Source organism: Mandrillus leucophaeus, unplaced genomic scaffold (assembly GCF_000951045.1).
Source record: "Mandrillus leucophaeus isolate KB7577 unplaced genomic scaffold, Mleu.le_1.0 Scaffold37, whole genome shotgun sequence".
In the NCBI taxonomy this organism is placed as follows: Eukaryota; Metazoa; Chordata; class Mammalia; order Primates; family Cercopithecidae; genus Mandrillus; species Mandrillus leucophaeus.
This window is the reverse complement of record NW_012103920.1, coordinates 1,059,010-1,085,596: the sequence shown is the minus strand read 5'-3', so window position 1 is coordinate 1,085,596 and position 26,587 is coordinate 1,059,010. Positions and strand designations below refer to the sequence as shown.

The window sequence follows — 26,587 nt, the reverse complement described above, 5'->3', positions numbered from 1 at the left end:
TCCTTAATATGGGATCACTAATATTGAGGAGATCCTATTTATAAAAACAATCTCTTGTGTCTAAGATTGATTGTTCATGTCAATTTAATGCATATCATCTATAAAAAGGAAATTTATAAGAAGGAAATATTAAAAAATACCTGCCAGAACAATAGGATTCTGAAAGATTCTGTTTGGAGAAAACAAACAAACAACAAACAAACAAACAAACAAACAAAAAAACAGTTTTATGGGGCCAGGTTTTATACCTGTTTTCCAGTTATTTTCTTTTGCTTTCTTCACCACATTGTGGCAGGCCAGGTCTTACTAACGCAGGCCTCCATAACAACGGTTTCAGCACTGACCGAGTGGTTCCATTAAATATTAAAAGCTGAGAGAGCCCGTGCCCTTCTGCAAAGGCTGGACTGTCACAAAAGCCCATCAAGAGCTTTGCCTGGGCCTTTCCTGGGCCTTGAAGCATGACAGGATAATGAAGGAATTCTTAACGGGACCCGTTTAGGTGTAAGTAAGTTTTATTGGGGGGTCCAAAGAAACTCTCCAGGCCTCCACAAACAAGCTTTATTGGGGACTAAAGAAACTCCCCAAACCTCCATGATTTAGCAGGAGACAAGACAAGGGTATTCACCCCAGCACCTGGACCCATGTGGATTAAGTAAATTTACTGAGGTTCCAGAGGAAAAGCTTCAGGACTCAGATCTTAGTTATAGATTAAAAGAAGTTAATCACTTACATCTTTAGATGAATGAACACTTACATGTAGACATATAGCTTAGAAGGTATATAAGTTCTGGAAAACTTTGTAGTTTTGAGTTGGTCTGGGGATAATTTCCAGGCCTTCTCCCTGTAACTGGTTACAGAAATAAAAACTCGATTCTCTCCCAGTTCATCTGCATGTTGTTATAGGGCTGCGAGAATAAGTAGCTCGACCCTTGGTTTGGTCCGGAAACAGCATGACAGAGAGAGCAGAGGCTTTGTAGTCAGCCGATCCGGGTTCAAATCCTGATTCTATCACTTAAAAGCTGTGTGACATTGGGTGTACCAAATGTCTCTGTGCCTCTGTTTCTTCACGGGTAAAATGAAGGCAATACTTTACATCCCTCACCCATAATTCAGTGCCTGGCCCGGTGTCAAAACTCAACATGTATTACTGAGTTGTTATTATTATCATCATTACAGTGAATGATGTCCCAAATGTTCTTGGCATTTAAAGACAGGTCTCTACCACATGGCCGTCACAATGGTTACTCTTTTGGGGAGCATCCATCGGAGCAGCTGCTTCCACCTTGCTTTATTTTCCTGCAGGTAATGTCCTGTTCCCGTCATTATCTGCTAACTTGTTGACTGAATGCCTGATAGGAGCTCAGATAGTCAAGTGTGGCTTTGTGCCTCACCCTCCTGACATAACTCGTTTTCTGTTCTCATGGACTCTACAAACTGCTCTAGGGTTTGAACTGCAGACCTGTTCCTGCGTCATTCTCTATGTTTGACTTGTGGCCATTCCTGTGAGGTTAAATGAGACTCTGAGGTGAAAGCAGGAAGGATTCGGTTCAGGGAGAGTGTTTGTTTGACACAGGTGTTATACATGATGAACTATCCATCAGGTACAGGGATCAGAGCAGAGGTCACAGAAGAGTGGTGGAGGTGAGAACCTGCCATGATCGGGAGAGGAGGGAGGGATGTCACAGTAACATGCAGTCTGCTAATATTTGGCAGATTGTCATTTCCATGACCTCAATGGTCCTGTTAGATCCTGCCACAATTTTGCAATTATGTAGGGTCACCCCTGCTCTCATCTGCAGGCAGTTTTCTTCCATCCAGACAATGCTGATGAAAGAGATATTAGCAAGAGATACCATCCAGATCAAACATATCTTACAGAGATCAGTGCAACTTTCATGAATGAGTCCAGGAACTCTTACATCATGAGTATCCTGAAACCCAGCGCATCTTTTCCCTGGGGAAAATGAAAACACAAAGCCACCCCAAAAAACAAGCAAAATATATTGGAAGGAAACTCTGGTATATAATATTAGCTGTTGGTTTGAAAAGCAGTGACCTCTCTGTGCAAATGATTTTTTTTTCCCAAACAGAACTGAACAAGGTAAGATTCTGGCTTTCATAACGATTAAAATTAAAATGTAAACCTGGTGTAGTAGAGCTTATAGCTCTACAGGAACTTACAGAATCATCAAATAATTTTAATAAACTGCTTATGCAAGGATATTTCTATAGGGAGGTCAGACTCCAGTCTCTCTTTAAGAGGCTGCCAAGACACCCTGGACTCAGATGATAAGGCATCTGTGTATTCTCTGAGGCCAAGACTGGGAAAATGTGTCTCAGCAGGCAAGGGGAGGAAACTGATACCTTTATAAAAGACATAGTAAAAAGCGAGAGTTCTCTAGGGATTTTCTTGAAACTACCATTATAGCTACATCATCTCTTTCCCCCAACAGCCCACTTAGATTAAGTTCAACAACCAATGGGAATGTCAGTGACTGCATAAGTATATTGGCGTGAAACAATGGTTATCTGTTAAACTGGATTTTATATCCATGTGGTATTCAGTTTTTCCCCCCAAGATCTGGGATAGTGAAAGTTCCCTTGATTTGTGGGCTTTGTCTCTGTGGTGCTAACTGCTGCAGTGCTTGCCTCCAGAATAGGTACTTCTGCTCATGGCTAGAGCCACAAACATTCCTGATCCCATTAGTGGCGTTTTCCTATTAAGTTGGGTGCACATTTTCATAGACACGATCAAACATTGCATATTATGATTAGAAATAAACCTGAGGACTGAGAAACTGAATATACAATGACCGGACCATATATAAAAATAGAATGTTGACCCATAACCTGTAGCAACCTGCCCAAGAAACCAACTCCTATTTACAGTAAGCAACCCAGGAATCCAGCCTGCTACATAAACCACACTTGCAGGAAGCCAGATTGCTATACAAATCACACTTGTGGGAAGCCGGATTGCTACCTTGGAAGGTAAATAATTTCTGTAACAATTGGCCGCAGATGGTCAGGACTTAATTAACTGACAGCTTCCCTAATTTTGCCCTTGCTTTCAACTTAGGACTAACTAGAGAAAGTCAAACATGTACCTCTTACCTATCACACAGGGTGCCCTGCACGTAGATACCTTATCTCCAGCGTCTTCATGCCAACCGTCCAATCAGAGCACACCTGAGCCTTCTCTTCCGCGGGTCTTAAATCTTTTGCATTCCTCTGCCTGCCTTTGAGTCTGCGCAAATGCTAGTGATGGCGGCTGACTCCTTTGCTATAGCAAGCTCAGAATCGATAGCCTTTGCTTTTCTCCTTTGGTCTTTGTTCAGTACTATGGTTTAAATAGTCTTTGTGAGCCAGTTGGTTTCTAAATCATTCTGCCATTCATTCACTTACAGAAGAAATGTTTACTGAAAGCTTCAATATAGGCCATATTCCTTGCTAGGCACAGGACAAATGAAATAAGATATGGGCCCTACCCTAGAGGACAGTAAATTGGCAACTAAGGGGATGAACGGGATGACTTGCCAACCGAGTCAAAGGGCATTAAAATATCGAGGCAGTGTTTTTTAAAAAGTGCATACTAATTCCTGGATTCATGAGATAACTTCCAGGAGGTTGTAGACAGATAAACATTTCAACTTTAATCATTATATACTTGAATGCAGATTAGAAAAATAAGCATTTTAAGCTTAGCAAACCCATGATTTCAGATATCATTGCTTTAGGATGTCGGTAACAGTTAAAATCTAGTCAGGAGATTAAAAGTCACCCTTATTTTAACAAAGAAAATTAAATATTATGAATTGTTAAGTGGGTATGGAAGAACTAAATGAGGCAAAAGGAAAACACTGAAATATCATGCAGGAAGCTGCCACTCCTAGGGAAGAGAGGGAAACTGTTCAATTTTTGAAACTTTGGAGGGGCCCCAAAGAGCCAAAACTCGGACCTCTGACAGTAAGTTGTTATCCTGTTAATATCAGTGTCTCTGGGTTGGGTGGGGGAGCCCTGTGGCCAAGGCGCTGGACAGATGTCTGAATGAGTACAGGGTGGTTGGTGCTGGTGATGTCTCCGAGGAGTTGCTAGAAGCAGGAAACAAATCACCCATGAGTGGGACCACTCCATCTACCTCTGCTTGATTCCAGACTGTGCATTCTGACCAAGAACAGTCCCATGGAGTGGTCACTCAAAGCATATGTTACATTTGTCAGATGGGGTTGTATTCTACCCAGTGCCATAACTGAGTCTTCAGCAGCCCATTCCATCGTCCTATTATGCCCCCTGTTCCTGGGTGATGGGGGATATGCTAAGACCAGTGCATTCGAGGCATAAGCCCCCATTACCCGACTTCTTTTATGGTGAAATGAGTTTGTCAGTTAGAAGTTGTACTGTGCAGACAGGTACATGAGACATGTAGTAAGTCCATGGATTGTGGTGGTAGTAAGGCATGGAGAAGAACTTCTTGTTACCTCCCAGAGTTGGGAGGTGCATCATTCTCATATTCACAATGAAAAAAAAAAAAAAAAGCCAGATTAACTTCGAATTCCTATCTTTTCTCGTAACTCACCAGAGAACCGAGGTCACAAAGCAATAAAACCTTACAGAGATTTGAGGAGAGAGGAGACATGTACCTCATTCATTTCCTGGGAGCAAAATTAAATCAGTAGTTCTCAGAAGTCCTAGGTACTTATCTCCAGACAGACAGACACACATACACACACTTAATTCTATGTGCTTCTTTCTATACTTAGCATTTAGAATAGAGTTCAGACTAGGAGATGGTGCCATTGGTCAGTGGTAAATTCTATTGGGCTTTACCGTAAGAAACTAATGGTTGTTTTTGACCTGTAAAAGGCAATTTCTTATGGTTCAACCTCATACATCACTATATTCTGACCAATGGCTGTTTTTTAAAGTTACTATTTGGAAAAAAGTTATATTACTGAATTAGACTAAAATTGTTATTTGAAAGTACAAGAAAATATAAAAAGTATGTGAAAGCAGGTTTTTATTACAGAGCAATTTTTTTCTATTAATTCAATGCTTTAAATAACACAACACAATACCATAAACTGACAATGACCTGGGAGCACGTAAACACTTAAGCCTGGAGAGGCATATTTATTCTTGATAAATGTATATAATAAATTCTTAGAATATTTGATTCCAAACTATATGTATGAATTGGCTTGACATAATAATTTAAATATAAACATAAGGGCAATTTAAACATTGGCAGTAATTTATATGAGTCAATTCAAGGTCAGTGACTAGAGAACTATATTACGATAAACCCGAGGTCAAAAAAACTTCAGGAAGCAGCCCTGTAAAAACATATACATTTGTAGATCAGGGGCTAAAAATTTATGAATGAATACCATGAAGCAAAGGATGTACAACATCCATCACACATCTGTTTTTTTAAACAGCATGGTTCCAAAATGATACATCTCTTTACAAAGTAAACGTTACAGTATTAATAACTATAGAGACGCTATCGGGATGAGCTCCAGATGTGCTGCTGACTTCCATCAAGCACCCATGGTCCATCGCTTAAGGCATCCATCTTAATCCTGGGGCTTTAAGAACATCTTCTTTGCTTTAATCGGTTTTATGTCTCCATTTTCATCTTCTTCGTAATTGGCATGGTCTCTCTTTCTGGCAAACTTTTTCCCAATTGTCCCCACCAAGGTCTCATATCTGTCAAGAGGATAGACAGCACGTTTAATTTCAAATAAAAAGGTAGGAATCAAACCTTGTCAAGAATATCAGACCAAATATGCAATAAAAAAGATTAAGAAAAAGAAAACTATGATTAAAAGAAACCATCTGATTTAACAATTTATGAACTTCTCCAAGAGTGATTAAATTCCTTGCCATTTTGGTGTTTGCATTACCCTAAATAAATTGAGATGTACATTTAAAAATACACATTTCCAGCAGCTCTGGAAATGGGCTCTCAACTGGCAGCCTGAGACAGGTCTGCGGCCCCTGCAGGCCATTAAGAGAAGGCTGATCACAGTCATCTTCCTACTAGGGGGACTCCCTTGAAAGCTGCCGTGGACTGTGGGGTAAGAGAAGCATTCCTGGGAGAGCCAATGAATGCTTGGTCCAGATTAGAAAGCTGCTGCGCAGGACGGTTACCTTCTAGCCATCTCTTCATCTGACACATCAAGCTCCACTGTTTCATCTTCGACTTCTTCTGCTTTGTGCTTAGCATTCATCTGAAGCATCAATTTCTGAAAAATACACCAGTGCTGACCTTCAGGCTAGAAAACGCTTGTGAAAGGAACTGATGTCAAACTTCTCTGAAGGCAGAGAAACTGAAGTCAAATAATCTAGAGAACTAGTTAAAATTGATAAGGGACTCTCTGTAATACTTGATATCACAATGGTCTAACAAGTCAGCTCTGAGTCAAAAAAATAGGCAAAGCCCCACTGGATTATATTTAGTGTGAATTAAAAGTGTATTTAAGATCATAAATCTTAGTACTAGTTACTGATATTTAAAGCAGGCATACTGCTGACACATTCCAGTGAGTGGGGGAAGAAATAATAAACTTTCAGATTTTCTCTGAACTTCCCCCACTCCATCTTTAAGCCAAATGGAAGAAGCACTAGTAGTCAATAATTTTAAATGCATCTCTTGGTGGTGGTGGTGGTGGTGGGTGGAGGCGGCGGCAGAAGTGGAAGGCTGGCCCTGTATGATGGAGGGAATCTGTACCTCAGCCCCACCCTCCTAAACTTTAGGGTGGATAATGCATCCCATGTAACATCCATGCACCACAGGTCTCTCCTTCAACTCTTTCACATAAACCTTTGTGATAATTATCCTCTGACCTTTCCTTTTTTTTTTTCTTAAATGTGTAATCTCTTCTTTATAGCAAGAGGAGAAGGAATACAAGATGAGAAATCAGTCTCAACTAGTTTTTCTAAGGCTTAAAAGAGTGACAATAGTTCAAAACCTTTTTCTAGGGGGAGTGCATTCGGTGTTACAGAATCCAGTAATTACGGCCATTTGCTAACACCCATCCCTGCCCCCCATCAATTTCTGCGGGCAGTGGCACCTCTCCTGTCCCAGCGCAGCAGACGTACTGTGGAATGCTCGCCTATCCAAACCGTGCTCTTTGAACACCACATCTTCATAATCCCTGCCTTTTTCTTCCCTTTTTACCCCACTCTGCAGCCCCTCTCCTTCTCAATCTGAAGCTTAATTAAAGCAGGTCAAAGTGAGACCAGTATATATGAAAAACAAACACTTCTAATATAACACCTTAATTATCACACATGCCTCCTTCCACTCTGCCAAAAAAGCAGAAAAGGAAAACTAATCTAGAATCTTTCAATAAACTCTGGCAACTGGCTTAGTTAACTGTGGCTCCTGGAGAAGTGGTTCTTAACCGGGGACGATTCTTCCCACCAGGGAACCTGTGGCAATGCCTGGAAACATTTTTGGTTGTCACAACTGGGTTGGAGGGTGGGGTGTGTGTGTGCTGATATTTAGTTGGTAGAGAACAGAGGACAGGGATGTGGTTCATCATCCTCTTAAGAAAGCCACCACCACAAAGAATTATCTGGCCCCAAATGTCAACACTGCCAAGGGCGAGAAACCCTGACTTCGTGTAATATTTACAAAACTAAAGATTTATATCTCAAGTGTCCATTTGGTTCATCAAGTACCTGACAGGATGGCTTTTAACATATGAGCCAGAGTTCTAATGAATATTTGTTAAATAAAGGTCTGCTTCTCTATCCTGGAGCAGAAATTCAAATGAATAGCTCAGTTATAAGGCAAATATTCGTTTTTCAAACAAACTGTCCAAAGGATTCATTTAAAAATCTACTTACAAGCTTGGATTAAAACTGTCCATTAAAAAGTCAAACTATACAATTCTAAAGTAACATTTTTCCATTAGAAAAAATACATTTATAGGTGCCAGAAAATAACTTTTCATAATGGCATCATATGAATAAAATCTTGACGTTCCTGTAAACGACTCAACTTGAAATTCTAATATTTACAGTGGCACTGTCAAGGGCTGTATACCCCTATATGAAATTATCTACTCACCTCTACCACAAAACTAGACTGCAATGCCTGCAATTCTTTAAATAGCTATGGTGATATTTCAAGACTTGTTATTTTCTATATAATGAGTAGAAATGGTACTTGGTAGAGAAATATCTAAGCCCAATTATTAGCAGAAAAAAATTCAATTGGAAAAATTTTAAATTTGAAGCAATTATATTTAATACCTCAACCTCAGGATTAAATCCTCTGAATGACATTCTTCCATAGAGAAGATCTTCACATAGTAAGAAACTCTGCTCTTCTATTATGAAACTCCTAAATGGGAACATAGAAATAGCATTTCTCCGTATATAAAGCACAACAAACAAAAGCCAAAACTGTGAATGAAAAAAATCAACCTATGGTTCTCAGTAGAATGAAGTAAAAATACAGTAAGATTTCTAACTTAGGGTTTAAAGTAAAATCTGATTAATTTGGTCAGCAAAGGCATTAGGAGACAAGGGCAGCAGGCTGGAGGCATAACCTCTCTTAAACAACACATTTAATTTGCATAAATACCTACATAATATAAAGATCTAAAGTATCTACAATAAACTTGAATTTGCCAAAGTTGAAGCAAAGTTTCTTTTGTGTTTACATCCCCTCACCAAAATTTTTTTTCAATTCTTTTTCAGAAAGGAAATAATATGTACGTAAAAATACACATACAGTATACAGTGACACACTACTCCAAATCATTTTACTAAAGTTTCTGGCATACTTTGTATTTTCTTCTCAGGGATTTCAAAAATTCCATTTTCTAATTATCAAAGTAGCACATTTTAAGGAACATAATTTGGAAAGCAGAATAAAGTATGAGTTTATAAACTGCCTGGAAATTCCTTACCAAGAGGTTAAAAAGGACTGTTAGTATATTTGAGTATTTCCTTCCAGTCTTTTTTATACTTGCATTTACGTTGATTCTTGAACACAGGTCTGAGCTGTGTGGTACACTTATACACAGATTTTTTTCAAAAAATTTCAATAGTTTTTGGGGAACAGGTGGTTTTTTGATTACACGGATAAGTTCTTTAGTGGTGACTTCTGAGATTTTGGCCCCCACCAAATTCTTATTACAAATCCAGGATAAGTAGTGGGAAATCAGAGGCTTGGGCAGCTTTAACAGTGTTATCAGTCAGAGCTCTTAGCTATAAACACCAAAGGCTGACCCTGGATGACTTCAGCAGAGAAGGAATTTACTGTAAGAACACACACTGTAGGCTCTTCGTTTCCAAGGGGGACTGGTTCCAGTCCCCCTTGTGGATATCAAAATCTGCGATACAAAGGGCCAGCTGTACTGGGCATCTCAGAATCACCGGGAAGGCTGGAGGGGCAGAACTGGAAGATGGGCAGAAATAATGGTCGCTAGGTGGTTGCACTGAAACCAAAATCATGCTAGAGAATGACCCTAGGAAAACTGTTGCTGCTGCTGACAGGGCTGAGCACGACACCACTGACAGCATTGGGGCAGGCTGCGTTTCCCTGGACCAGGACATTACTGTCTCCTGCAGAATTTCTCTGCTGAGTCAGCACTTCATGACCCTAAATCCAAGGTGACATATCTATCTCTAGCCTGGCCATAAACCCTAAAGCATGGCAGGAAAGCAAACATGCGGCTTTTAAGGCTTGTTTGCTGGAGTAGGCTCTGATTCTCATAAAGATTCCCTCATCCAACAAACACAGTTTTTATTAAACCAAACTGTGTGTATTAAATCAAACTGCGGAAACAGCCACCAATAAAAGAGCCTCAGCTGCGCATAGTGGCGGATGGCTGGAGTCCCAGTTACTCAGGTGACTGAGGCAGGAGAACTGCTTGCATCCCGGAAGTGGAGGTTGCAGTGAGCCGAGACTGTGCCACTGCACCCCAGCCTGGGGGACAGTGTGAGACACTTGTCTCCAAAAAAAAAAAAAAAAGCCTCTGCTCTCATGGAGGTTACAGTCTATAGAAAGAGGGGCCAAATAATGAATGAAACATTTATATCACAAAATGGATGAAAATAAAGCAGGTTATTCCATCCCGAGCTGTAGGGGAGTAATTGGTATGGAACTAGCTTTCCCGCACCATAACTATATAAAACAGGACAAAATATAAAATGACTATGTTTAGATAATCAACAAGTCCAAGCATACAACTGTGATGCCTGGGTGAAGAAAATCAAATGAAGTGAGCCCCATGAATGTGGAGCTTTCTGCCTGGAGGCAATTTCCAGATTGTGGAGCAGGGAGTGGGAACTCACACAAAGCCCTATCTTGCTGAGCTTAAGAGACAAACTGTTTCACTGGGGCTTTAGTTGAAAAAAATAAAGACACAAACTGAAGTTTGGGGTTATGGCGGTGGCTGGAATATCTGGGTGAGGATACCACAGAAAGGGAGCTACAGCATGGAATTCAGGACCTGCATATTGGGTTCCCTTGAATCTCTGGCTGACCATTAAGGGACACATGTGCAGGATGAGTCTTCAGACTTGGGGGAAAAATAACTGCTGGAGAGATGATTTCTGGGAGAATACCTGCTGCATTAGCTTCCTGTGGCTGCTGTAACAAACTTAAGCTAACAAAATTGGTGGCTTAGAGCAACAGAAATTTATGCTCCTACAGTTCTATACAAAATTCAGGTGTTGGTAGGCCTGGGATCCCTCCAGAAGCTTCCACGGTTACAAGGCCTTCTGTGTGTCAAATCTCCCTCACCTCCTCCTTATAAGGAAAGGTGATTATATTTATGGCCCACCCAGATAATCCAGGATAATCTCTCATCTAAAGATCCATAATTTACTCATATACCAGCAAGGCAAATTTTGCCATATAAGGTAACATTCACAGGTTCCAGAGATGAAAACCTAGATATTATTCGGGGGACCATTTTCCAGCCTACCATACCTGGGGCAAAAAAAGTTACCCTGCAATTGTATGTTGAAGAAATAACAGAGCTTGCACAGAGCAAGGAAATGTCTGAGTTCTGCCTGGCCAGAGAGGAGAGAACAAGCTAAACACTCTGTGATATTTAGTAGAAAGGCCACAGCTTAGGAGTAGAGACAATTTAGCTCTAGGGTAAAAGCTACAAAACACATCCTAACAAAAACAAGCTGACTGGCATGTAAGTTAACTGCCTAATGAAACAAAATTCAACACTCTATTAAGAAAAATAACAGAATCCAGGTAGTCAGCAATGTAATGCATATAAATGTACAGCACACAATAAAAAATTCCTAGACATGCAAGGAAGCAAGAAAATGTAACCCTCTCATAGTAAGAAGAAAAACAATTGAAGAAATATGAAATCAGTAGAAACGGACTTTAAAACAGTTATTGTAAATTTATTCAAGGATTTAAATGAAAACATGAATGCAATGAAGAAACAAACAGAAAGCCTGAATTAAGAAATAGAGACTGCAAAAAAATCAGTTAGAATTTATGTAAATAAGGGAAAAATTTTTAAAAATATATTACTGAAAAAAAATCTGAAGTGAAAAATTGGATTAGTCCTGTATGGAATTCATTACTAAAAATCTTTTCATAGAGAAAGCTTCAGATCCGGATGGCTTCACTGGTGAATTTCACCAAGCATTTAAGGAAGAAATAATTTCAATTTTACACAAACCAAGAACTGAGAAGAGGAGGTAGGAACACTTTCCAACTCAATTTATGGCCAAAACCAAAGACATTAGAAGAACTCTACAGTCTAGTATCTTATATAAATATAGATGTGAAAATCATCAATAAAATGTCAGCAAATTGAATTTAAAAATTTTAAATGTTACATATGAAGACCAAGTAGACTGTATGTCAGAAATATAAGGCTGTTCTGATATTCAAAAGTTGATATAGTTTTCAACACATTAACAAAATAAAAATCATGATCTTCTCATAAAAAATTATTTGACAAAATTCAACATCATTTATGATGAAAACCCTCAGCAAACTAGGAAAATAAAGGAGTATCTCTGAGCACTGATAAGGGGCATTCACGAAAACAGCACTTCATGTGTAATAGAGAAAAAGTAAAGGCCTTCCCAACTACGATCAGAAACAATTCAAGGACTACTCTTGCCGTTTCTATTCAATACTGTACTGGGTCCTTAGCCATGAAATAAATCAACAAGAGGAGATAAAATGTATACTCTCTTTTTTTGCAGATGACATAATTATGCATGGGAATCCACAAAAAACTACTTGTCAATGAGTCAATTTAGCATTACAGAATACGTCAATGTACAAACTTCAATTTCTACACACCCCTCCACCCCATACATACACACAACAAAGTTTGAAAAAACTCTATTTATGATAAATAAATATATGAAGTACTTAGAGATAAAAATGCAATAAGTAAAGAAAATTTTTTCAATAAATGTTAATAGGCACGGTGGCTCATGCCCGTAATCCCAGCACTTTGGGAGGCCAAGGCGGGCAGATCACTTGAGGTCAGGAGTTCAAGACCAGCCTGGCCAACGCAGAGAAACCCTGTCTTTAATAAAAATACAAAAATTAGCCAGGTGTGGTGGGAGGCGCCTGTAATCCCAGCTACTCAGGAGGCTGGGGTAGGAGAATCGCCTGAACCCAGGAGGCGAAGGTTGTGGTGAGCCAAGATTGCGCCACTGCACTCCAGCCTGGGTGACAGAGTGAGACTCTGTCTCAAAAAAAAAAAAAAAAAAAAAAAGACCACAGGTTATCTATGAAAAACATGTCCTTTGATTTCTACCTCATGCTGTACAAAAAAAGTTAGAGGCAAACCATGGATAAAAATGTCAGCACTAAAACTACAAAATTTCTAGAAGAAAACAGAAAATATCTTACCACCTTGGCATAGCCAAGGATTCATTAGACAAGACTCATAAGGAATAAACCATAAAAGAAAAACATTAATAAAACAAAATTAATAAAAACTCATCAAAAGACAACATTAACAGGCTAGAAGAAAATATTCACTATATATATATAGGTGGCAAAGAACTTGTATTCAGAACATAAATAACTCCTACATGCACAGATGTATGTACATTTTGTCTCAAAAAAAACCCTAGAAACACTGAACTTGAGTTAATGATGTGCATGCTGTAATATTTCGGAAACAAATGTACTGATGTCTGCAACTTACTCTTACTGCATCAAAAATACAATAAACTGATGGATGGATAGTGGGATGAACAAATATGTGACATAAAATATTTTAAAAAACTAAACAACAACAAAACTTTCTCAATTTTTAAAATGGCCAAAATATTTGAAAAGGCACTTCACATATGGAAATGGCCCAAAAAGAAGTTCTTTAACATTGTCAGTCATTAGGAAAATGCAAATTAAAAACCATAATAAGATGCCACTAAAATAGTTAAAAGTAAAAAGATACATAACTCCAAACTCTCATACTTCCTTAGTGAAAGTGTAAAATCATAGAACACTTCGGAAACTGGTCGGAAAATTTCTGTTAAAGTACAATTCGACAGTTACAAAAGAAATGAAAACATAACAAAAAAACCCTAGAATATGAGTGTTCATACCAGCTTTATACATAAGCGTAAAAAACCAGGCTGGGTGTGGTGGCTCATACCTGTAATCCCAGCACTTTGGGTGGCCTGAACCTGAAATCAGGAGTTCAAGACCAGCCTGGCCAACATGGTCTCTATTAAAAATAAAATTAGCTGGGCATGGTGGTACGTGCCTGTAATCCCAGCTACTCGGGAGGCTGAGGCAGGAGAACCGCTTGAATCCGGGAGGCAGGTTGCAGTGAGCTGAGGTTGTGCCAGTGCACTGTAGCAAGACTCTATCTCAAAAAAAAAAAAAAAAAAAAAAAAAGAAAGAAAAAAACCCCAGAAAACTGCAAACAATCCAACCATGAGTTCTTTAACATTATTAGTCATCAGGAAAATGCTAACTAAGAACCACAATGAGATGCCACTAGAATAAAATTAAAAAGATATCTAACTCCAAATGTTGAACTCTCATACTTCCTTAGTGAAAGTGTTGTAACACTTCCCTATTAATGACAGTCAATAAAACAATGAATAGATATACCGTGGTGTATCTGTAAAATGAAATACCACTTAGCAACAGAAACAAATTACTGATGTTCCAAAACGAGGATGAACATCCAAAACACTTCACTGACACAGTTAAGCACATACTGCATGATTCCTTTTTTATGAAGCTCAAGAACAGACAAAATTAATCTATGGTTTAAGAAGTCAGAACAGTGCTTGCGTCAGAGCAGGGGTGAGACTGATTACAAAGAGGGATGAAGATCTTCATGTGGTGATGGCAATGTTTCCTTGATAGTAGTATGGTTTACAAAGATGCATGTACTGTCAAAACACATACAGCTGTAGACTTAAGTACATTCCACTGAATGCAACAACCACCCCCACCCCCACCCCCGCACACAGCAGTTCAAGGGGAGGTAGTGAGGGCAGACTAGAGGAGAGGCGTTGTCTTTGAAAAGAGTGGTCTGGGTAGGCCTCTTGGGTGGGGTGACATCTGAGCAAGGACCACGAGGCAGTGAGGAAGCAAGATATGAGGATGCCCAGGTGAAGAACACCTGAGGGCCCCATCATAAGTGGGGGCCCTGAGAAGGGAATCTAACCGGCCTGAGAAACATAAAGCCGCTGCAGCCGGAATGGAGAGAATGCAGAGTAGCAGGACGTCAGAATGACTTGCGTGATAACACTAAGATGTCGTCTTTTACTGTGTTGACATTTGCAGACTGTGCAAAAGCAACTCTGGGTGAAATGACATCTTAGCATGAGTGAAAGCAGCAGTGACACCAGACTATCCTGGTAGTTACATTCTTCACAGGCAGGTCCTCACAGTTCAAAGAAAAATGCCAGTTTCACATTAGGATGTTCTTGATGATACAGCACAAATTTATTTTTATTAATCTTAGCCCTCAATTACTTTAAAAAATATTTGGCATACAAAATTGAAACTATATATATAAGATACTTCTTCATAGTCACATAATCTAACAGCACTTGTGTGATTGAACTGAGAGATGAATTAGACACCTTTTTTCACTGTGACACTGTAACTATGGTTTTGTGGGTTTGGGTTCTTTGGCAGACATTTTCTTGAAAATAAAGTGAACCTGACACTTCAAGGGGAACAACTGACACTATTTATTGCCAATAACAAAATTCAAGCTTTCAAGCAAAAGTCAGAATTCCGAATAGCTTTTATCTGTCATCTTGGGCTTGATAGCTTCCCAACACTTAAAAGACTTTTCTGATGAAATCGACAGTGATACTAATGAATGTGATTTTTGATATTGTATAACAAGATGAGTTAACATTGGGAAAATCTATACAACACATTTTCCAAATGACAGATGCATGATGTTAAGAAATCATATATGGGTAAAAGATTTAGAATACAAGACAGACCAAGACATGAAAAGTTCACTGGTGTTTTCAGATTCCACATTGCAATTTACTCTGAAGAAACTACTACTGATTGAGTTTTGGAGTTGTACCAAAAAATCATATGAAAAGGCCACTGAACTACTCCTCTCTCTTCAACTGTATCACCTGTGTGAGGGTGGCTTTTCTTTATATACTTCAACCAAAACAACATGCTTTAACAGGCTGACTGCAGGCGTTCAGAGTCCAGCTGTCTTCTAATATGCCAGAATGTTAAAGAGATTTGCAAAAACAGAAAACAGTGCCACTCTTCTCGTTAAATATTTTGTCTTAAAACAGTTATTTTTCATTAAAAATGTGTTAGGTAATGAGTTTGTTTTTTAAATGAATATTTAAATAATTTAAAAAATTTCTTATATAGTAAATATTGACAAATATAAACCACACAAAACACTCTCTAGGAGTTCTAAGTAACTTTTTTTTGAGATGGAATCTCGTTCTGTTGCCCAGGCTGGAGTGCAGTGGCGCAATCTCGGCTCACTGCAACCTCTGCCTCCCGGATGCAAGGGATTCTCCTGCCTCAGCCTCCTGAGAAGCTTGGACTACAGGCACGTGCCATCAAGCCTGGCTAATTTTTTTTTTTGTATTTTTAGTAGAGACGGGGTTTCACCATGTTAGCCAGGTCTCAATCTCCTGACTTCGTGTTCTGCCTGCCTCGGCCTCCCAAAGTGCTGGGATTACAGGTGTGAGCCACCGTGCCCGGCCTAGGAGTTCTGAATAATTTTTATAAATGCAAATAGCTTCTGAGTTCCAAAACTTTGAGAACCACTGTGATTTTGGTTCCTCTCTCACTGGCCCTCTAGTCTAGCCAGCACCTCACTTACCTCAGAAACGCCTCTCCCAGAGGGAATCTAAATTTGGGCACAGAATTTGCTGTTCAGCTTTTTCTACGAACTTGGGATACCTTCTCAATTGCCCAATCTTATTCCTTATAGAGTAAGCAGCTGATGAGCCCTCCTCAATTCCAAAGTAAATCACCTCTCTAGGGAAAACACCACACATCAAAGCTTTCACTTAAGATAAATGAGGGACCCAGAGAAAGGCAACCTCCAGAGGCCAGGACTGGATTCAGAGCAGGACTGCTGGCCCCTCAGAGGTCTTTCCCACGGCTTTGCACTGACACCGTAATATACAAAGGAGCACAGGTGTTTTGTATCTACATGCATGGTTTTAAGAATTAGAAAAATTAATTATAGAGTTGGCAAGCAAGTGAAATACTTCAAAACTTAATCGTTTTTATATTTTAATTATCTAATTTTCATTAATGAGGTTCTATAATTTTAGGGCTAAAACACACAAAATGATCTACTTCATAAATTTCGCAGATGAGAAACTACTGCTTAGAAAAAGCTGCACTTGCCTAAAGCCACAAATAGCACGGCAAAACTCCAGTTAGAAAACCCTCCCTCTCAGTGGGTCTCACATTCCTGCACATTTTTTGAGTGAGGCACTAACTGCCTGTTTGTTCTGGACTATCTTTGCAAGGATATCTGCATAGCAAGCAGCCTTGAAAAACAGTCTTCCTCTAAAGCAAAGGGCAGATTTGCTCACTGTCCAGCATAATGCAGATGCCTCTCTTGGGGCTGAAGGCAAGTCTGCTTGTGGTCCATTACCCAAAGTTCCAGTTTTCTAGGCTCAGGAGATCTCAGCTATGATGCAAATCCACTGGGTTCACAGCATCCACCTGGGCCACTTAATGCCATCCCTCATAGGACTTGGGGACAAAAGAGAAATGATGCAAACTTGATGCTTGTGCTGCTTGCTGTGCAGTAAGTCCTTTGTCTCTGATGGTATTCAGGATACACTACTCCCAAAATATGGCATCTTGGCATACTGAAAAATTTATGCTGAAGGAATCTGAAAAATGACGTGCAGGTAGGATTTTCTGACCGTCCCCTGAAGCAGGTCATAAAACTCACATGAGAGGTGCCCTCCCTACACTCAGAGGAAAGCAACATCCTTATCTCAGAAGAAGAGACACAGAGGGGAATGTGAACAAAAGACTTGCTAAGTTTCTCCTGGTTTATTACTCTTCGCTCATACCCCTTGGTCTTATCATATTTCTTCACAACTTTCCACTCTTCATCAAACCTAACATAAAAACACTCAGGTTCAACCAATTCTTCAGTCTTCATTTTCTTATGAAGGCTCCTGTGTCACCTAAAACTTTTGTGAAATAAAAGTGTACACCTTTCTCTTGTTAATCTGTCTTTTGTTACAGGGACCCCAACTAATGAATTTCAAATGGTTGGAAGGAAAGGATATTGTCCCTCCCCTACATCTCAGACCCAGAAGGCTCCTATCTTCCACCAGCATCAGTGGAAGTGTGGCAGGTTAACTTGTTAGTTTCAGGTCCCTATAGCTTCTGAATTCAAATACACCACAAAATACAAGCATAAGACGCACAACAGTCAAAAATACTTCTTAAACAACTTGCTACGGCAAAGGGGTAATAAAACTGCCTATACTTGCACACTCTTACTGGACCATATCCTTGGGGGAAAAACAATATGGCAATACATAGCAAAATCTTTGATCTGGTAAATTTCACTCCTAGGAATTCACACTATATCGGGTTCCCTGGAAACAGACTCTGAGACAGAGTTATATGCAGAAAACTTAGCAGGTAGTGTTTTTCAGCAGATGCCCTTCTAGGAAAACAGACAGGAGGATTGGGCAGAGGGAGAAGATGATGTGCAATGTGGCTACACTAAGGCCTCAGCCACACAGGAGAGCTCTGGAGTCAGGAAAGTCCTTCAGTTGTTCCAAGTTGAGGCACGGCAGCTAGATCATCATTCCCCTACACAGACTAGCCACCGGTTAAAGGTGTCCTCTGTGAGGCAGTGTTAACACTGAATAGTCCTAATTATCTTCACTGAATTACAAACTGATACGGCTGACATTAAAAACGGGAAACTTGAGACTTTCAGAGCATAGACACATGCAATCTCCAACTTCACAGAATAGTTCAGATTAACACTAGCAAAAAAGGATGCACAAACATAAGACAGTAGAAAGGAATGGGCGTACTTCATATACTGAGGTATAAGGAAAAGCACACAATAGCGACAATCACTGTGCTTTACGCCTGGCGCTATAGTGACTGTTTTACATATATTACCTCATCTACTTCTCGGAATGCACTGGACAGGTACTATCTATCATCATACCCAATATACAAATGACACAAAACAGGTTAAGTAACTCACCCAAGGTAATAAGTAAACAAGTGGCGGAGCTGGGCATCAAACCCAGGTCTGCCTGACTTCAGAGCCCATGTGCTTAATCAACCAATCCATTCCATGATCTCCCTATTTAGAGTGTTAAAAACAACAACAACTACAATACAACACATATACCAAGGATATGTCATCCATTTACCCCTCCAGACTTACTTCCCATCTTCAGCCCTGTTCTCTGGCCTGGGAGGCTGACTTGAATGTAATGCACGGAAGGGCTCCTTTGCTGCCAGGTACCTGGCTCCCTTGCTAGGATGACCTTGGGCTGGCTGTACCCGTGAATAGAGGTAGCAGCTCCTGTAAGGTGCTCTCTCTACACAGCTTATCTCCAGATTCAGTAGCAGCCATTCCCCACCCACCCCTTGACTCTGCAAGCTCAGGTGGTAATCACTCCCACTATACATGCTAGGAGGTACTGCACTGTCCCGAGGGGCTCCCCTCTGCCCCACCCACACCTTGATAGTCTCTCCTCAGTCTGAGAGTGTCATCTTTTTCTGCCAACATCCTGAGCTGATATACACACCTATACATAAACATGATGCTGAGTAATGGCAAACAATTATTTACCGTCCCAGGAAGAAATGTAAAGGTCATTTTCTGGGAACAATATGCTGTATTCAGGGGAAAAATCTGGAAACAAGACAGAAACAGTCCTGCTCTTTCAATAAACAACTGGAAGGAACACTTTGGCAAGTTGAGTTAACATATAAAATTAAATGATAGCTCCTCAGCAGCAGAGGTCCCTTCCTCCCCGTGACCCTGCGTCTGGCATTATCTTCTCCCTCCTCACCAACATCATGCTTCCTCCAAGAAGTAGAGAAAAAAAGTACCTTCCCCCCATCCCTCCTGGTGGGACATACTTTCTACCTTTAGAGAAGGGTATCTAACCTTCAAACAAGGTCCAGAGCTCAGCCATATGAACAAGGGAATATAACATTCCAAATCAAAGCCCAAACATCAGGTACAGGATGAAAAGACATAAATGTGCCTCAAGATAGTGAGCAGCATCTTCAGTCATTTGAACAAAGTTTAAGTAAAACTACCACACCACAGAGCTTACTAATGGTAAGGAAAGTATCCGGGAAAAATGAAAAATAGCTTCCAGAAGGATTCAGCTAAATTAATGGATGAAATAAATCCATCACTCCTTCACTCAAAATTGTTGATCAGGCACCAGCCAAGCTTGGGGCCAGAAACCGTCTACCCCAGCTTCAGCACTGACTAGCTGGGTGAACCTGGGCAAGTTACCCTCCCTTAAGCTCAGTTCCTCAACTCCAAACGGGACAGAATGATAGGAGGCAGCTCCTAAGTTTGCTATGAAGATTCAATAACTAAGGATGTAAAGTGTTTAGCCCAGTTCCTGGTACACACTACAGATTCAGTAAATGTTAGTTAAAATGGATGGTATTACAAGTAATAACAATTTTAAAAAAAGAAACAAAAACTCCTGACCTGCCTTAAAATGCTCAACCTAATGAACTCTGTAATTGAAACAAAACTGGAGAGGTCTGAAGTACACATCTAATCTTTACAACTTAAGGTGATAGAGAGAACATTATAGCTTCCCTAAAAGGTCTGCTGTTACTATCAGAGACGTGGGCTAGGTTCCTTTACTCAACGTAAAAAAGGACAATGTGATAAACAGTGGCTGGGAGGGGGAGTAGTAAAAATGTATAAATCCATGTACAACTTTTATAGGTTTAATATTTTTTAGTTGTGCCGCTAACTCAATAAACTGAACAGAAACTATTTCATGGGCTTTATGTCACGGGAATGATGAGTTAAATTTACCAGGAGTTTCCTTCTGAACGCCCCAACCATTGTCAGTATAAATTTAAATAAACCTACTCTTTTTCTTTAAGCTCTGGCAAATCCAAGTACCAGTGTTCTTCACTAATGATTTTCTTTTCTTCTTCTTCTAGTTGTTTCTTGGTTTCCGAGTCCAGTCCCCTTTGCATAAACTGTGAAAACAAACAAAATCAATGTCAGAAACTTTTCCCATTTTAGAACTGAAGAAACCCCAAATAATTTTCTTCTATGTGCTCTCCCTCATTTATCTATGGAACCCATCTCAAGATTGAGGGTTGGGGCAAGTGATCAAATGGTTTAGCTCTACCCTTCCAACTTCACACTAAATGATGAGGGATTGTGTCAGGGCATGAGAAAATGCACAATGTATGTTTCCTCCAAAAAACTTAAGGGCTAAGACATCACATTCGAAGGTCTTGCACTCACCCACAGAGTCCACTGGCTTTGGCACCTGCTGATCTGGGGTTGAAATGCTCTTCTTACCCTTTTTCACCTGGCCAACTCCTCGCCCGTCTGACATAGGTAAAGCTACCACACTTCTGTGAGTGCCAGTAAAATCAGTGCCTCTCTCCTAAATGCTTCCAAGGCTCCTCCAATAGACTCACCACATCTTAACTTTTGAGCATCTATCTCTTCTGGAGACCTTAAGGACTGGTGTCAGGGTCATCTCCTTCATCTATCCCAATATGATGACTGAAGCACAGTAAGAGCCCGATAAATGTAGACAGAAGCAAAGGTACGTCTATAAGTCTGCTCTTCATTTTTATTTTTCCTCTGAAATGCTGCTAAACTCTTCAGCTGTTCTTATTATCAAATCTGCAGAAACTTGACTCAAAATATGGCAGTAAATAACAGTGCTGCTGCCAGTCTCTCATTAGCATGAATACCTGTATTCTTCAGGGAATAAGTGAACAAACTTAAGAGGCTAAACACAGCAAAATGATAAAATATCAACACTGAAGAAAATAAAATGTGAAAATATCCAGGAGCCTCCTAGCAGTTAGGTTTCAGGTTCACACTGGTTTCTATGTATCCCCATTTCTTTCCCTTATTCAGTTCCCATATTTTTTTTTTCGAGACAGAGTCTTGCTCTGTCGCCCAGGCTGGAGTGTAGTGGCATGATCTCGGCTCACTGCAACCTCCACCTCCTAGGTTCAAGTGATTCTCCTGCCTCAGCTCCCGAGTAGCGGGGATTACACGCCTGCCACAATGCCCAGCTAATTTTTATATTTTTAGTAGAGACGGGGGTTTCACCATATTGGCCAGGCTGGTCTCGAACTCCTGACCTTGTGATCCACCTGCCTCCGCCTCCCAAAGTGCTGGGATTACAGGCATGAGCCACTGCGCCCGGCCCAGGTTCCATATTTCTTCTCCTTCTATTCCAGCTCTTCCAAACATAAGCCTCTTTAGGCATAAGGGCTTTAACAATGACTACTAAGTTAAATGAAAAAACTTTAAGAATGTTCATGAATAAAATAGTCATGTGCTGCAAAATGATGTTTGGTCAACGATGGAACCCATATATGATGGTGGTCCCATAAGATTACAATACTGCACTTTTACTGTAACTTTTGTATATCTAGGTATGTTTAGATACACAGATACCACTGTTACAACTGCCTACAGTATTTAGTACAGTAGCATGCCGTACAGGTTTGTAGCCTACGAACATCAGGCTGTACCATACAGCCTAGGTGTGTGGTAGGCTACCCCATCCAGGTTTGTGTAGGTGAACTCTATGACGCTCTCACAATGATGAAATCACCTAACAATGCATGTTTCAGAATGTATCCCTGTTGTTAAGTAACACATGACTGTGATAACATCAAGCACTGATGAGAGTGTGAAGAAACTGCAGTCAAACATTGTTGGTAGGAAAGCAAATGGTACAGCCACTGTGGAAAACAGCGTGGCAGTTTCTTAGCAAACTAAACATACACTTACCATATGACCCAGCAACTGTCTACGCAAAGTGAGTGCATGTAAAATGGTGAAATCTGAGTAAGCTCGCTGTCAATGTCCTGGCTCTTTATTGTATTCTAGTGTTATAAAATGTTGCCGCTGGGGGAGGTGGCATGAAGGATGCACGGGATATCCCTGTATACTTTTTGCAACTTCCTGTGAGTCTATCACTATTTTAAATAAAAAGTAAAAGAAAACAAGTTTGCAGACTAGTGTTTTGCAGTCCTCATCCATTTTACCTGTGCCTATATCCTCATCCCAGGAAAGAACTGCAGTTTCTGGAACATGCACACTATACTTCCCGGTCCTTCTGCCTTTGCGACTTAACAACATGTTTCCATTTTCTGTCGGGCAAAATATTTACTCTTTTAGGCCCACAGCATGTGTCCTTTGGTAAGACTTCCCTGGCTGGCATTTGGCTTGGCTCTTCCCAGGCCTGCTCCTATAAAGAAGCACCTTCCCAAGACAGCCTGATAAACACTGGATTATTGTTCACCATCGTGCTGCTTTGGTGTCTCCCAAGACTATGATTCTGAATAGACCATGACTCTTGTTCATCTTGTATCATTGGTACTTAGGCGGCACCCTTGGTACACAAGAGCTCACTCAATAAAGGTTCTCTGAATGTAAATGAACCTAGACTTGTCTTATTTTTCCAGACTCTCTTTCTGAGATGGTTTTTTTTAAGTGCATATACCTCATTTCATCACTAATATGCCTCGTGGTAAAACTCATCAATACTACCCAACTGCCCTTATTTCTCCTATTTAGTCATGTACCTATTCCTTTGGTATACAAAATAGCCATATACATATGTTCTGTGCACACAGAAAGGACAGAACTCCCTGTGAATATGAATCAAGCACCTCCAGACTTCGGTAGAAGTTCGATTCTCCTACTCTAGGGCATTTCAGAACACACTCCAAAACCAGTGAGGATTCACAGCAGGCAACAGCACAATATGGTCCTCAGGCTAGATGTCCGTTGTTGTTGATACAGCCATGGTCATCCTGTCCCGAACAACACTGGCAGAGCTGAGTAGCTGTAACAGAGACTGTCTGGCTCATAAGCCCAAAATATTTATTATATGGTCTTTTACAGAAAGTTTGCCAAGCCCTGTTCTAAAAGTCTAACAGTACTAAAATCACAAATAAGCACCCTTTCTACAACCATTCCATACTGGAAGACCTTCCATCCACATCTTTCTTTTTCTGCTTCCCATCGGGATCATCCTGCAATGGCTGACCAAGTCAGAGGCCTTCAAGTGAGTCACGATTAAATCCTCAACCCTCTCATACTTGCCCTAAAAAGTGGTCCCCAGGGATGGGTTTCCTGGAAGACAATTTTTCCATGGGTGGTGGAGAGGGGAGGGGTAGATGGTTTAGGGATGATTCAAGTGCATTACATTTATTGTGCACTTTGTTTCTATTATTATAATATGTAACGAAATAATTATACAACTCACCATAATGTAGAATCAGTGGAAGCCCTGAGCTTGTTTTCCTGAAACTAGACAGTCCCATCTGTGTGTGATGGGAGACAATGACAGATCATCAGGTATTAGATTCTCTTAAGTAGAGCTCAAGGTAGATCCTTCATATGTGCAGTTCACAGTAGGGTTTTTGATCCTAGGAGAATCTAGGATTCTGCCACTGATCTGGCAGGAGGCGGAGCTCAGGTGGTAATGCAAGCTATGGCGAGCAGCTGTAAATATAGATGAAGCTTCACTCGCTTGCTGCCTGCTGCTCACCTCCTGTCGAGCAGCCCGTTCCTAACAGGTCATGGACTGGTGCTGCTCCGTGGCCTAGTGGTTGGGGACCCATGTTATATAGGACTTAGCTCTGGTTAAGGCACCCTAAGTGCAGCTGTTCCATGCCTTCTCATAGTATACTCTTTTCTATCAGTATAGATAGTGTCTCCTGCTATCTTGCCAGTAAGTTTTTTCTCATCAATGACCAAAACTGCTAAACCAAATACAGAATCTGGGTGATCTTTTTCCTTCTCCTTTGCTTCCAATGTCCAGTTGCGTCTCCCCATTTGGTGGGAGTGGACACTTGTTTTAAGTTAATTTCTTCCTTCTTAGTTGCAACTCAGATATTTAGTTTGAGCCTGAGTCACCCAGTACATCATCTGGCTTATTCCAAGAGCTAAAACAACTGCTAAAATCTTTTCAATATCTGCTTGGCCAGTTCACTCCACTTCTCTGAAATTAATGTTATTACAAATCATAAAATCAAAAGCAAACTCTGTTCAGTAAAGATTCAAATTTTCCTAATATGCATGAAAGTGCTTGACAAACTCTAAGTTATGATGTAATTTGTCCTGCATCCTCATTCACCCATTCATTCCTAATTCCATCCTAGCTCAACTCCATTCAAATCTTGCCCATGTAATGTTTACTCTCTTTTTTTTTTGAGACAGGGTCTCCCTCTGTCACCCAGGCTGGAGTGAAGTGGCACCATCTCAGCTCTCTGCAGCCTCGATCTCCCAGGCTCAAGTGATCCTCCCACTTCAGCCTCCCAAATAGCTGGGACTACAGGTGCGTGCCACAAGGCCCAACGAATATTTTGTATCTTTTGTAGAGATGAGGTTTCACCATGTTGCCCAGGCTGGTCTTAAAACACCTGGCCTTAAGCGATTTGTCTACCTCAGCCTCTCAAAGTGCTGGGATTACAGGCATGAACCACTGCGAATGGCCTCTCTCTCCAATCTTTCAAAACATTATGAACGCTTCCTTCCTTCTTTTGGAAATTCGACCTTTTTAAACATGACATGTAACAGTTTGCTACCCTCTATAAGTAGTGCTCAGTGACAGGCATCACAGAGTAAGTAACGCAGAGCCAGGGTTCTGGAGCAAGACTGCCTGAGTTCCCGTCCTGTCTACACTACTTATTAGCTGTGCGACTTTGAGTAAGTTACTTATTTCTGTTTCAGTTGCCTTAACTGTAAAAAGAGAGTTATTGCCTGTAGTCACCTCAAAGTGTCATTATGTGAATTGCACAGGTTAATATACGCAAACCCCTTAAAACATTGTCTAGTACTATAAATAGTTGCTATTTTTTTTATACTGTTCCCCGTGTCAATAGCTTTCCATTGCTCACAAAATAAAGGAAAATATCCTTAATCTGGCCTCAAATTTCCTGCACGTTGTGACCACTGCCTACTCTGCAACCCCATTTCTTAGTACTTGCCTTCCAGACATACTGAATTACCTCTCATTCTTGGAAATCTCCATGGTTTTCTTTTTCTTTCTTGCCTCGTGGACTTCTGAACTCAGGTTTCTCCTAGGACGCTGTGCCTCCCACCCTCCCAGGAACCTAAAGGGACCACTACTCCGCGAGAAGCTCGGTGAGTTCCCAGGGCTCCGGCGCTTCTACCCTCACTGCACTTGGTAAGCTGTACCCTGACTGCTTGCTTCTGTGTATGCGAGCTCCCATCCGCCCGTGGGCCTCCTGAGAGTCGGCCTAATTCGTAACCCGGTTCCCAGTAAACAGTGCAGAGCAGGCGCTAAGTGAATGAATGAGCACGAGAGCTGGAAGCCCTCTGAGGCCCCTCTGGTGTCCCTCGTTCGCCCGCCGCCTCGGCCCTGGCCAGGTCGGAACGATCGGGTGCCCCTACCGCCCGGCATGGCTCTCTCAGTATCCCCGCACCTTCATGCGCAGCAGATTCTTGGACAACTTTGTCTTCCGCTCGGCCGCCATGGTGGCTTCCGCCCAGCGCCGCCCTCCGGCCGCGAGCCCCACTGCACATGCGCGGAGCCGCGTGCGCAGCTGCGTCGCTCTCGTAACGCGCGCCGCCCCGCTCCGCCCCGCGGCCCCGCCACTGCGTGTCGCGCGCTGGCGCGGCCCCTCAGCGGGCGCTCTGGTGACTGAGAGGCTGGGGTAAGCGCGCGGGGCGGTGGCGCGGGGATGAGCGCGGCAGATCCCAAAAAGGCCAAAGTCAGAGGAGGACCCAGAGCCTGGCTTCCCCGAGCCGGGGGCTGCCTTCCCGGGACGTCGGCCTGGCCCCCTGGGGGACCCATCCTCGCTCAGCGACTCCCTTCCTCAGAGACTCCCTTCAGACTCAGTAGTCCTCGCCAGCCTCACAGG

At 41.2% G+C, this 26,587-nt stretch overlaps 1 protein-coding gene across 3 annotated transcripts; it reads right to left on the bottom strand.

The window, feature by feature from the left end:
* Positions 1–4,643: 4,643 nt before the first annotated feature.
* Positions 4,644–26,245, bottom strand: MPHOSPH6 (M-phase phosphoprotein 6). Of its 3 annotated transcripts, XR_001007142.1 has the most exons (7): positions 26,150–26,217; positions 21,143–21,230; positions 20,577–20,689; positions 8,266–8,356; positions 6,154–6,248; positions 5,505–5,709; positions 4,644–4,700 (listed from the first exon to the last, which is right to left on the bottom strand). XR_001007142.1 is itself a non-coding variant. In XM_011990062.1 (5 exons), exons 1-5 carry the CDS (start codon positions 26,198–26,200, stop codon positions 5,577–5,579), a joined length of 483 nt encoding a protein of 160 aa, XP_011845452.1. In that variant the 5' UTR covers positions 26,201–26,245; the 3' UTR covers positions 5,001–5,576. The 3 variants fall into 3 exon arrangements, 2 of the variants coding, with proteins under 2 accessions (XP_011845452.1, XP_011845453.1); XM_011990062.1 differs by lacking the exons at positions 4,644–4,700; positions 21,143–21,230 and having other exon boundaries at positions 5,001–5,709; positions 26,150–26,245; XM_011990063.1 differs by lacking the exons at positions 4,644–4,700; positions 21,143–21,230; positions 26,150–26,217 and adding an exon at positions 23,965–24,114 and having other exon boundaries at positions 5,001–5,709.
* Positions 26,246–26,587: the final 342 nt, after the last annotated feature.

Bases quoted from the DNA above. Each gene is read 5' to 3' on its own strand.
- MPHOSPH6 (XM_011990062.1), bottom strand. From the start codon at position 26,200: ATGGCGGCCGAGCGGAAGACAAAGTTGTCCAAGAATCTGCTGCGCATG. The intron at 8,357-20,576 runs GTAGGTTTATTT...GTTCCCATTTAG, and splicing joins CCAGAGCTTAAAGAAAAAGA to GAGTTTCATAATAGAAGAGC. The intron at 6,249-8,265 runs GTATTAAATATA...TGTATTTTTCAG, and splicing joins GATTTAATCCTGAGGTTGAG to AAATTGATGCTTCAGATGAA.